Source organism: Hyperoodon ampullatus (assembly GCF_949752795.1).
Source record: "Hyperoodon ampullatus genome assembly, chromosome: 8".
NCBI classification, from domain to species: Eukaryota; Metazoa; Chordata; class Mammalia; order Artiodactyla; family Ziphiidae; genus Hyperoodon; species Hyperoodon ampullatus.
This window is the reverse complement of record NC_136921.1, coordinates 87,399,457-87,412,805: the sequence shown is the minus strand read 5'-3', so window position 1 is coordinate 87,412,805 and position 13,349 is coordinate 87,399,457. Positions and strand designations below refer to the sequence as shown.

General features: G+C 41.1%; 1 protein-coding gene across 1 annotated transcript in view; it reads right to left on the bottom strand.

Annotated features, from left to right (window-relative positions):
- The window catches only part of PDK1 (pyruvate dehydrogenase kinase 1), a gene marked incomplete at its 5' end in the record, with an annotated part of 36,762 nt that extends 25,172 nt beyond the window's left edge, over window positions 1-11,590 (bottom strand). Inside the window, 7 exons of the mRNA XM_079709866.1 lie at window positions 851-927; window positions 2,398-2,475; window positions 3,494-3,589; window positions 4,335-4,519; window positions 6,558-6,629; window positions 9,448-9,589; window positions 11,389-11,590. Coding sequence (XP_079565992.1) covers window positions 851-927; window positions 2,398-2,475; window positions 3,494-3,589; window positions 4,335-4,519; window positions 6,558-6,629; window positions 9,448-9,589; window positions 11,389-11,590 — 852 coding nt within the window. The remainder of the gene's footprint in view (window positions 1-850; window positions 928-2,397; window positions 2,476-3,493; window positions 3,590-4,334; window positions 4,520-6,557; window positions 6,630-9,447; window positions 9,590-11,388) is intronic.
- Window positions 11,591-13,349: the final 1,759 nt, after the last annotated feature.

The following is a 13,349-nucleotide window of genomic DNA, read 5'->3' as shown; positions in this document are numbered from 1 at the left end:
ATTCTTCAATCTTTGCTATTCTAAGACAGTCAACCAGTTTTTCTGTGTTTCACTGTATTTTTCTTTTTCATGATCAGGCTGAAAGCCACCTCTTCTCTCTTCCACAGGCTCTTGGCTGAAGACATGGTAACCACACTGAGAGAGACTACAGGCTTGATTTGGGGTGTCATTTTCAGCCACATGGACCCGTACCACTCCTCATCACTCACTTTCCTGTCTACCAGCAAGTGTCATTGGTGTGTTGATGAGAAAATATGTACTCTCAATATTATTAGCATAATTGTATTTAGTTTTCAAAATTTGTTGTAAAGAGCAAAAATAACAGCAGAAGTCCTATAAGTCAATATAAATGACTTTCTCAAAAAAAATGCATGTAACAGTGGGACTGGTCCTTTAGAGGTGAAAGTTGAGAATCATTCTTCTAAATATTTTGTTTTGTAAAAATATAAATAAAACTTTATTGAGCACCTATAGTGTGCTGCCATTGTATTAGAATTTAGTATGTTATTCTCTTCATAATAACCTAGATAGTATTATCCTTGTTTTACAGAGGAGTAAACTGAGGCTCAGAAAGGTTGAGTGACTTGCCCAAGGTCACAAACATATTATGTGGCAGAATTGGAATTCAAATCCAGGTCTTTCTGAGTCCCAGGTCTGAGCTTACCACTAAACTGAGGGGCCCGTGAGTGTTGACAAACAGCTGATCTCCAGTGATGTGACATGACACCGAACATGAAAGGGTATCTTTTAATGAAACTGAGGAAAATGCGGTACAGTATTTAAACTTTCAAAGCAGATTCCTAACCTTAGAAAAGGACTGATAAAGGTGATGTAATACTATTTTACAAACCTTGAAAAGTTCAAACACCATGTGATAGAGATGGGATGGTACATAAACCACTTGTATTGGCTGTCCTGGTGATTTTGCTACAGAGCAGAAGAGAAAAATATGAAAGTACAGAGAGATGTGCTTAGAGCATTTTAAAGAATATATTGTGTAGTGATGAAAAGAAAACATTTACTATGGAGGATAGTACTATTTGGGGGAGAAGGGCCACACCAGTTCTTCACTGAATCAGTGTTTGAACCCAATGCTCACACAAATTTATAACTGACTGTGACAACATGAGTCCTGCACTCACTCTTGCAACCCATCTTCCCATTCTTGTCTACAACGGTGAGTCTGTTTAAGACACTCAGCCTTAAGGTCGGAATTTTACCTTCCAAAAAGAAGTGTTAAAGTCTACTTGGTCCAACCCACATAAATACATTCTTTCTTTAAAAAGCCATTTTTTAATTGTTTCACCCAGGTGGAACGTTTTGTCTTATTTTAGGCACTTCAACGGATATAGATCTGAATAAAAACTTTGAGCTAGCATCAATTTATCAAGGACCACTAATTCTACATTCAAACATTTAATAGGAGCCCAGCTGGGGGTAGAGGGCAGATAATAAGTAAAGCAGAACTTTTAGTAAAGGAGTAAGAGTCTCCATACCTTAGAATTCTAATTCAGCCAATAAACTGGACTCTCCACTGAATACTGTCCCTTGGAAACATGGACAGTACATCTGGAAACTGCCCACAGCAGTTCAGGTTCCCAAACTATCACTTGTGCATTGTGGTTCTTATTTACTGAATGGTACCATACGGCTTTAGAAAACCAGGCAATTCTATTTTCAAAGGGGCAACTTCCTCCACTGCTCTCCCACTCTAAGGTCCAGAATACAACTCAGTAAAGCCTATTTAATTTTATTCTTCTTAAAGGGTGATTTTAACTTAGGAAATGTTTGTCCCTCTATCAAACTACCCTACCTCAAGGAAAAACAGGGAGACTCATCAATCTCCTTCCAAGGCATCTAAACCTTTTGTGTCCAAAAGGCACTAGTCAGGGTAAAAAGAAGACCATCAGAAATAATCAGATTCTCATATAGATGAGCATCCTTCTTTCCTCTTTTACATCTCCAGTCTTTTTACTTCCTCAACAATAAAAAATGGTTTACAACTCAGGAAATAGAAATCTTAAAGGGTAAACCATACATTATTGAAGTACATATAAAAGTCAGATGTAATTTTCTCAGCATCACTTTTTTCCATGACTAACCAGAAAATCAAAAATAAGCAAAGAATCAATATTATCAATTAAAAATAAGGAAAACGGGGAAGAAAAAGCCAAAATGTCTTTCAGAAAGGATCCAACTAAATTAAAAAATATATATATGTGTACACACACACATAAATACATATATTTTTTAACATGATTTGCTCTCCCTCAGCTTTCATATCCAATAAAGAAGTTGATGAAAAGTTCTTTTAATTAAAACAAATCTAAATTCTTCTTATCATTCCTTCTCTGGTAATCATAACATTAATCATTAAGGAAAAGGCATCAGGCTTACCATTTAGTTCTTCAAGTTCTAGTTCGGGAGAGTTAATATAATACAAATCACACAGACGCCTAGCATTTTCATAGCCATCTAGTGTGAATCAAAACAAAAACGTCATTAAATAAATTTACTTCTGTTTCATGCATTAAGATGGCAATAGTATATAGACAAAATAAAATTTTAAACTTTCTATAGAAAAAAATATACTTTAATAATCTTAGTTTGGGGAAGGTCTTTTTTAAGTACGACATGACAAAGCCTAAAGGCCAGAAAGGAAAATATGACAGATATGATCACAAAAAATTAAAATATCTGTATGGGAAAAGACACCATAAACAAAGTAAAAAGAAAACCAGAAGGCTGAAGAAAATATTTACAATACAGATAACAAAAATTTAGAGTTGGTAAGGGTTTAGGGAATAGCCACTCTCATTAACTGATACGTTTTTGGAGGTATCAAAATTTTAAATGCACTTTAAATATTTTTGATTCTAGGAATCTTGCCTTCTAAAATACTAGCAAAAGTCAGCACATATCTAAGGATGTCCACTGCAGTACTGTTGGTAATAGAAAATTTAAAACAACCGAAGTAGGCATCAATAGGAGGATGGATTAATACATTCTGATACATCCATAACGGCCATTCAATAACCTGGTGTATATCCATATGTACTGCACATGGTACAGTGTCTGTAAACTTGTAGGAAAACATACACAAAGTACCCATTTTCCAAAAACAAACAATATAAGACCAACAGTTATGTATGTGTACGAGTATACACGGTACAAACACAAAAAAGTGTGGAAAGATGCAAACCAAACTATTATGAATTATGGCTCCAATATAGGGAATTAGAAAGGGGGGAGGAGGAAATATTTTGAAGTCAACAGATAGCCTCATAATAACACCACACTCTGCCTAACAAAACACTGTATCAACAAAACATTCGTCCTATTCATAGTGCACAGTTAGCATTATAAAGTTATATTCAAACCCATACATCCACTCCTAACATTTTATCTCATGATATAAATAATTATTTTAATAGCAAGAAATAATAGTCAATTTTGATTTTTTCATTTTTTCTGAAAGAAGAAAGGTACTTACCTTTAATAACTTCAACCACATTGCAGTTTGGATTTATGCTTCCAATGTGTTTTCGATGAGACAGGCTTCCTTTGCCTTTTCCACCAAATAATAAAGCTATCAAAAAATAAAAAACAAATAAAATAAGCTAAAATACCTAATGCCCCTGTCCAGATTTGAATACTGTTTCTCTAATTGGTAGCAAACAGTAGAACAAGTATTTTCCTTAAACATAAACATAGTATTTTACATAATGTTAAACATAAAAACTCAATTTAAAAAAAGCTCCTTTGTACGGCAGTCTATTTGCTTTTTTATTTTTTTTTTTGGCGGTAGGCAGGCCTCTCACTGTTGTGGCCTCTCCCGTTGCGGAGCACAGGCTCCGGACGTGCAGGCTCAGCGGCCATGGCTCACGGGCCCAGCCGCTCCGCGGCATGTGGGATCTTCCCGGACCGGGGCACGAGCCCATGTCCCCTGCATCGGCAGGCGGACTCTCAACCACTGCGCCACCAGGGAAGCCCTATTTGCTTAATACGTGAAAAAGTAAAATTAAATGTTCTCCCTGGGCCTCCCTGGTGGTGCAGTGGTTGAGAGTCCGCCTGCCAATGCAGGGGATACGGGTTTGTGCCCCGGTCCGGGAGGATCCCATATGCCGCGGAGCGGCTGGGCCCGTGAGCCATGGCCGCTGAGCCTGCGCATCCGGAGCCTGTGCTCCGCAACGGGAGAGGCCACAACAGTGAGAGGCCCGCGTACCACAAAAAAAAAAAAAAAAATGTTCTCCCTAAAAGGAAGTTTTCTAAATAAATTTAAAATATACCAACACATCTTATTTAGCTTCTTCTCTTGACTTCCAGACACTTACAGTGCTGATTGAGTAGCATTCTAATTGAAATGCGACTCATGTAGAAACGATCCAAAAAGTACTGAACATTCTGGCTGGTGACAGGATCCACCCCGAAGCTCTCCTTGTATTCAATCACACCCTGAGCCATCGTGGGAATCACGTCATTGTGTCGGTTCCTGATCCGTATTACAGTATCTGTAAAGCTAAACAAACCTGTCTGTTAAAACAGCCAAATATTTTGGCAAGTGAATGGGATACTAAAATCTAAGTTTACTCAATCATACTAGGCAAGGAAGCCCTAATTCAGTAAAAGAAGCATCGGTGCATGTTTTCTTACACTTATTTAAATATATTTCAGATGATAAAATATACCACATCTATGGAGATGTTAAGAAATTCCAAAATAGAACTTGTGAGGTGTAATTATTTTCTTGGAACTCCTAAAAGTAAGGCTGCCACAAAACACAATCCTACAAATGTGAAGGGTTTTCTTTAACCATTATTAACTAAGATTATCTGAGCACTTGCTATGAGGATGGATCCAGGGACATTCAGCATAAGGGAAGACAGAGCACTTGCTTCTAGGGAACACATGCTCCGTAAGGAATGAAGATGAATGAGCCAATAAAGGCTGTCTGTTTTGGAACTATTCCCCAGGTTCAAAAAGAGAAAGGGCCACTTAGAAAAGTAGAAAAGAATTCTAAGTCCATTCATCCAATGAGTTTAAAAAAAAATGGGAGAAGAAAAGGTGAATGTTGTGTTCAAAGAAAAATCTTCAAGCCATCCAGGCTTCCCATTTCTATCATTCGTTAGACATTACTGCATGGTTAAAGAACTAAATAAAAGAGGAAAGAAGTCTTAGTTATGAAGTAACAAAATCCATCTTGTAATATACCCATAAGAATTTACACTTCCGAATGAGTGCTTTCTCATTCAAAGTCATCATCTTGAATGCTATTAACCTATTCCAATGATGCTCTCACTACTCAAAACATTTTCTGGAATTCCTAGCTTGTAATTAGTTTCGAGACCAAACTTAATCCAAAATATAAACAACAAAACTCCTCAAAAACAACAATCAACTCATCATTTCTAGTCACTCCTTAATCATTTATTTCACATCTCTCTCTCTCTTGTCAAAACCAAAACCAGCAGTATTCTGCCTGGCCGCTCACCTTATTTTTTAAAATTCAGCTCTGAATAACTTTGCCCAGAAGGTTCTACAGCATAATGTTTCCTTTTAAGTAAGACTGAGTGGGTCCAAATCCATTTGCTATCTCTGTGACCTTAATGCTATCTTATGTTACTTAACCTCTTTGTGCACACAGTATTACCTCAGTAGAGTTATTTTAAAGATTAAATGACATCACCTGTGTAAACTATGCTGCATACCTAGATACAGAGTAAATTCTTGATGTTATTTTCAGACCAAAATCATGTTTAAAAAGTGAAATGTTGCTATCACCTTTAAAGACAGTAAATAAAAAATGTGTAATGCACTCGAAGGACAACAAAAGAGGTAGTCTTTAAGTTCTGAGCAACATTCACTGGAATAAGCAGGTAACTTTCCTTAGGGGACTATGGGGCTTATTAGTCCTGGTATGTTGATTATTAAACAGGTCACATTACTTACACTGTCTCACAGACCACTGGTCATAAACTGGAGACCCATAGACAAGTTTTTGTAGGCCTTCAGTGTTTGTTAAAAATTTAATTAGTTTCCAATCTTTCAAAATTAGGAGATTTTACTTTAAAAAAAAAACTAGACTTGCAGTTTTTCTTACACACACACACACACACACACAGATCAGATGATCTGGGCAGTGTTTCTGCTCAGCAATCATCAGCGGAGCTGAGATGGCTGTCCTTTAGAAGCATGCACTCTCCAGGTCAAGAGTCCTCACCAGTCCCCTATCATCCAAGTGGCACTGAGGCCACATCTACATTTCCATATTGGTCATCACATTTGAATTGTATCTTTCTTTACACTACAGTTAAGAGGAACATGAAGCTTTTCTTATGCCCAGCCCAATTTATGAACTTATGTTACCGATTGGCCTGTATGGGCTGCTATAGACACATATACCACCATATGTTCTAGAGTAGTGGGAAACTAAAAGTTAATCAATTTTCCTAAAGTGACCCAACAGCAGGTATAAGCTCAATACCTTTATATTTTTTATATGATGTTCAAACAGTACAAAAATTGTGTTCAGAATAGGGTCAAAACTGTGTACTTACTCATAAATAGTTTTAGCATCTTCAGCACTTTTGTCCTTAAAATCAAGAAGCTCCTGAAGACTCTGGATATACCTAAAATGCAAATCAACCCCTCATAAAGCTGTTCTTTTACATTTTGAAACTTTAATATTGTGAAAATGTTCAAAAGGCATTTTTAACATTTCTTAATTTTTAATTAATTTTTAACAAATTATGGTTGAAGTAGGATTTTTATACCCATTCACATTCAAGCAAAGTGCCTGACAATAATTAGAAGAAGGTACATGTTTTCTCCTAAAAGCTTAGGTTAAATTTGATTTAAGAATTTTAAGATTTCCTACTTCTTTTTTTTTTAAGTTCTATACTTTAAGATAGTTTTTAAATTTCTTAAAATTACCACTGTACCTTACAGTATAAATACTGACTGTTATGAGAACTGAGTCTGTCACCAATAGCTATGTGATATTGGGCAAATGACTTAACTTGTCTTAGTCTCAGTAAAATGTGGAGGCCAGCCTACCTTGGTCTAAGAGTCTAACTTAAATGCCTCTGCTTTAAAAACTTAATTTTAGATGTTTGTGTCCAGTCAACAGATGTTTATTGAAAGTTTACAATCTAACACGTGGTTCTTTTAAACAACTGAACAAAAACACAAAAGTCATGAAAATGCAGGTTTTTAATTTACCTAACAATTCAAGGGAGCAAATCACCTGGTAAGGGAGCAAAATGAGCGAAGCCAAATGACTCTCTGAAGGTCATGCTGAGGAGCACAGTGGCAGTGCAGTGCCAGAGCCAAAACACCTAACATTCAATGACCATCAGTAGTGTAAGGTCTGCTTTGGCTTGATCTAAAACTGCCATAACTTAGCAGGCATCCAGGGGCAATGAAAGTGTTTTAAAAATCTGTAAATCCACATGTTGGTTTGGAAAGTTGTTTCTGACAAGCAATATGCCTTACTGCTTGCCAACACATTCCAAACTCAAGTGATTCTGATGTCTACTGTTGTGACTTAACACTTACTTTTCTCTTTATTGGCAAGAACAATTATGCTCTTTATTCAAGAGATACTGAAACCAAGCAGGACCCTGTGGGGCTCCTGGGCATGGAAGCCTTTCCGTGTCCCCTGTTTCTTGTTTGTAGGGAATAGACTCCAGCCTCCACGACCTTCCCTGAGTTCCAAAGGGCAGGTCCAAACAGTTGGTAATCAGGGAAGGGAGGGGATGCAGAGACAAGGGAGGAGCAGCCAAGAAACAACAGTGCAGCCTTGGGGCAGGGTCCTGGTTCCACCTCAAGGGACAAACATAACAATATCTTTGAGCTTTTTTACAGAACTAAAACCCCCAACAAATGGAATATGTTAGCATTCTTTAATCCAGAGAAGGTCACAGTTTGATAACCTCAGGAAGCTCATCAGGAGACCACCTGAGGCCAGATTAAAGGACTGCAGGCACATATCCTGATCCTTATCAGCAAACCCTGCCCTTGAACCACTGCTATAATCACCAAATCTCCCTGGGTTGGGACACAGTTTTTCAGGGCATGAGGCCAGATTAAAGGACTGCAGGCACATATCCTGATCCTTATCAGCAAACCCTGCCCTTGAACCACTGCTATAATCACCAAATCTCCCTGGGTTGGGACACAGTTTTTCAGGGCATGAGCCCGCTGTGTTCCCCTTTGCCTGGCCAAGCAATAAGCTATTCTTTCCTACTTCTCCCAAAACTCTTGTCTTCAAGATTTGATTCAGCACCAGTGCACAGAGGCCGAGTTTTTGGCATCAAATTATCAACACTTACAATGTGTTAGGCACAGATAAGATTTCAAAATGCAGCATATTCTATTTTTAAATGAATTAAAAACAAAACAAAACAGGAATAAGCCTCCATAGAAAAGTGTATGTCCCCCTTCCATCAGAGTTCCTCTTACTTAAAACCACATTTCTAACTGTTACATTCTTGGACTAAATGGCATCTGATTATCATTTATGTAGCAGTCATACTTCTTTCACTTATTTAAAAAAACTGACATTAGATCAGCTTCTCCCAAAACTATAATGCCTACAACAGGAAAGCTAAGATCTTCACGAATCATAACTGGGAAATGTCTTGCAGCTCATTTTTTTCCATTTAAGACTGAAATCTGGCAAACCCTTTTGTTTGAAATGTATAGTGCTTAAGAGAATAACACTTTTAATAACATTAACAAGAAAGGCTGTACACAGGTGGCCACATATGTGTGCACACTTTTAATACCTCTACTGTCATCTTTTAAAAGGGAGATCATAGTTTCTACACAATTCTAATAAGTTCTAATTGTTTTTAAATGGTAGAATAAAGATTTTAACTTTTGTGATTTATAAAAATATACTTCAATAAAATGAATTCAGTTTATAAAAAATATTTACACCCTTTAATACATTTTATTAATCTGACCACAGCATGGGGCAGTAGAAACAAACAAATCTGAGTTTGAATCCCAGCTCCACCACTGGTACTGCCTTGGGCAAAGGACTTAATCTGTAGGTGCCTCAGTTTTCTCATCTATAAAATGGAGGTAATCATGCCTACTGGGCAGGGTTATTGAAGGGATTAAAGGTAATGTACATAAATCCCTAACTGTCAACATACGGTAGATATTTTTATTACATTATAAAATAACATCCCTGCAGATTTAATACCACATATCTTAAATATAGTGTTTGTATTTCTGTGCAGTTCTGATTGTTTTTTTCAAAACCAAAAAGTAGTACAGTCCAGGATTCAGGGGATAAGCCCAGATACATCCAAACAAAGGAGGAGGAATGCTGCCACTACCTTAAGATTCCACTGAAGAGTAAAAAAGTATTTGCTTTAACTTTGGGTAAAGTCTACAACTCTATCGAAATTGCAAACACAAGACAGAGAATCTTACCAGCTTTGCACCAATTGAACTGATGGTGTCCTGAGAAGATTATCTGGAAGAAGACTTATTTCTTTCATTATATTTGCCAATCTCACAGGCAACTCTTGCCGCAGAAACATAAATGAGGTCTTTTCACAAGCATTCACAGACCCTGAAACCAAACACAGTGGGAACAGCAGTAAGTGGAGGCCATAAGGCAGGGAGAAACACAGAGGGAGTTATTTGGCAAGTGGTAGCATCACCATACGACAGGACAAGGAAGAGGAGGCAAGGGACAAGACAGCCTGAATGACCTTCCAACTCCCGACCTTCCAACCACACTGTAGAGCAGCAATGAGGATACTTTCTTATCTCCCTTACTCACATCTCCCATCTTAGAACTAAGACAACCTAAGCAAGCCTAAGCAAGTCACAGGGTCTAATTAACGTAGGACCTGCAAAAACCTATCCTATATAACCTGTTGTTGCTATCATTAAAAAAATCTGTTTCTTAACTCTAGGTTTCTGAGAAGAAGCTCTCTAAGAAACAGTGGAAATTTTGACATGTTCACAGGAAGATGCATTGATTCCACGCAGAACCACTATACTAACTGCCATAAGCAACGAGTAAATGTAGAAGAGTCTTTCAGGCAACAGAAAGCAAAAAATACCAATGCCTGTTCAGCAACCATCTTCAAGCTTCTCCCCCAGCAGGTCCTATTCAATTGTTTGATTCCTGGAAAGCAACCTGCTTCCTCCTCCACTCCTATCTCAAGATGCTAAGCAGAACAGCTGTAGAATCTCCTTTGGCAAGCAGTTTCATTTAAAGTTAAACTAAAAAGCCCTGTTATTTCAGTAATGCATTTTAAACTCACTGATTTAATCTTGCTGATTTAGCAATAGACATCCTTAGCAAAAACTAGATTGTCAATAGCAGGAATTATTGTATTAAAACATTTTCTTGTGAAAGTTTAATGGCATACTTGGGAACAAGGCCAAATTCACCCCTTAATCACACTAGAGTCATTTTAAAGTAAAAACAAAAACCAAGAGCTCTGAGCCAAACAAAACTGCCACTGTAAACCACAAGTTCAAGATACCAAAAGATACCATGGTGGTATCTTTCAAGCCACTAGTGATCCGTTAGTGACCAAACAGCACTCAAAATGCAGAAGATAACTTTGCCTACTCAAAATTTTGACTTTATTAGTTTTCCCCGTTTCCCCTTAGCGCCCCCATATGAGAAGACAAAGTTAAATGCCTGACTTTGCAATTCCTCTCTGCATCCTTTCTAGAGAAAACCAGGAAGCACCCATCCGAGGAAGAGGAAAGTCGATAGTCACTGTGGTAAACAAACCCCACATCATATTGTACTCACGCACTTTACACGTGCTCCAGAGTTTGTTGTTGACGAAATGAATGTGCCACTGGTGGAAACTCCTAAGCCAGTGGCAAGGAAAACATTCTCTGAAACACCGGGCCAGTTATAACCTGCTTCCCCTATCAGCACGCCACTTTTATGCAATCATCATATGCAAAACTAAGCATTTATCAGCACTCTGCAGAATCGCAACGTGACTCCCGGAGGTATCAGCACACTCGCTTCCCACCGGAGCTGCGCTCTTCCGAAACGGCCAGGCTGCGAGCGCGGAGGTGCACACGGGCGCTGAAAAGCGAAGGGTCGGTCATTCCGCCCTCGGCCCCGGGTTTGTTTTTCAACAATACGCGGCAAAAAAAAAAAAAAAAACCACAAACCCACACGCTTCCAGCTATCTCGCCTGCCCCTGCACCTGAGCAGAAAGATCCATCCGCGAGAGAGGAAGGAGGTGCCTAAGGCGCCGGGGGAGAGACGTTGAGTGGGGCGCTCAGAAGACAAGAGGGCGTCCGCGCGGGCCGGGCCCGGCCGGGGTCAGCGGCCGCAGCTCCCGGCTGGGGCTGCGCAGGAAGGCCCGAAGTCCTGCCCGCACTCACCGAAGTCCAGGAACTGCTTCATGGAGAGCGGGGACGGTGAGAAGCGCGCGTAGAAGTCCACTTGGCCCGGAACGCCGCGTTCGGGCGCCGGGCCGGAGCCCGAGTCCGAGGTGAGGCTGCGGCTGACGCTGAGGCGGGCGGCGCGCAGCCCGGGGCCCGGACCGGCCGAGGCGGCTCCGCGCAGCAGCCGCGCCAGCCTCATGCTGAGCCCCGCCGGAGGAGCCGGAGCCCCGGGCGCCAGGTCGCCGCTCCGCAGCTCGTCCGGGTGGTACGTGAGGGACGTGGCGGCCTCGGGGGCGGGGAGCGGCTGTCACCGCCGCGGCCCCCGCCCCCTTCGCCGGAGCCCGCCCCCTTCGCCGGAGCCCGCCCCCTTCGCCGGAGCCCGCCCCCTTCGCCGGAGCCCGCCCCCTTCGCCGGAGCCCGCCCCCTTCGCCGGAGCCCGCCCCCTTCGCCGGAGCCCGGCCCCTCCCGCGCCGCTGGGCGGGGCCCGGGGGGGAGGAGGTGGGGAGCGCGCGCCGGGCCGCCCCCGGGTCAGAGTCCGGCCCCCCGCGCAGCGGGGCGGGGCCCGGAGAGCGGCAGGGTGGGCGCGTGCGCCTGGAGGCCGGGCGCGTGCGCCTGGAGGCCTGGCGCTGTGTAGTGCGCCCTCCCACGCCCTTTGGAAACAAAACCCACCTTCCTCCTTACCCCGCCCTTCCAGCCTCAGCCGAAAGGCTCAAGGGCGGGGCCTGGCTTAAGGGCGGGGCCTAGCTCCGCTTCCAGGCGCCAAGGTGTCCTGCTGTGAGCGTGTTCCAGAAACCCTGCTCTGTGATGCAAGCCCAATATTTTACAGGGGAGGAAACTGAGACCCAAAGAGTTTCAGGAGCAGGCCGTTGCCAAACAGTGGGACAAAAGTACGAATGGTGATCACTGCAGTGTGTGGCCCTAAATAATAGCACAACGACCGCCGTCCCAGGAGAATAGAATTGGCAGCCCAACTTGAAGCGTTATCTACAGGCATTCTCGGCCTGGGCAGCAGTGTATTAAAAAAGGCTCCCTGCACTCCGATTGCCCTTCTCTCTGTCCTCTTAGCGTCACAGTTTGGTTGCCCCATCCTTTCCAGGTTTCTAAATATAATATAAGACTAAATGTAATATAAGACTAGAGAATTTCTAATTTTGATTCAATCCCTTAGAGTTGCAAAGGCTGAGTCACAGTGAAAATCACCACTGTCCCTACTCTCCACTGCTACTTCCCCATATTATCGAACCACAGTGCTTTATAATGTCCTAGATGCAACAAAAATACTTTTCCATGGGTGTATAGTTTATCAATTTTATTGTATAATTATACAATAAAAATTTTATATGTATACATATATACGTATATATGTATATATATACGTATATATGTGTATATATATCCAGCAGTTACTGGTATAGAATAATTAATTTCTCCATATGGTCAGTTCTTGGGTTGTATAAAAGTATATGTATAAAGAATGAGATGAGGACTTCCCTGGTGGCACAGTGGTTAAGAATCCGCTTGCCAATGCAAGGGTCACGGGTTCGATCCCTGGTCCAGAAAGATCCCACATGCGCGGAGCAACTAAGCCCATGTGCCACAACTACTGAGTCTGTGCTCTAGAGCCCGTGAACCACAGCTACCGAAGTCAGTACGCCCTAGAGCCCATGCTCTGCATCAAGAGAAGCCACCGCAATAAGCCCATGCACCGCAACGAAAAATAGCCCCCACTCTCCACAACTAGAGAAAGCCCGTATGCCGTAACAAAGACCCAACGCAGCCATAAATAAATAAATAAATTTATTTATTTAAAAAAAAGAATGAGATGAGATATAAAATAGATAACTAGTAAGAACCTGCTGTATAAAAAAATAAATAAAATTCAAATAAAGAAATAGAATGAGTGAGAGTCTCTTTTTAAGGTGTATTGGTGTTACCAAACCGAGTTCTTTGCCCAACGT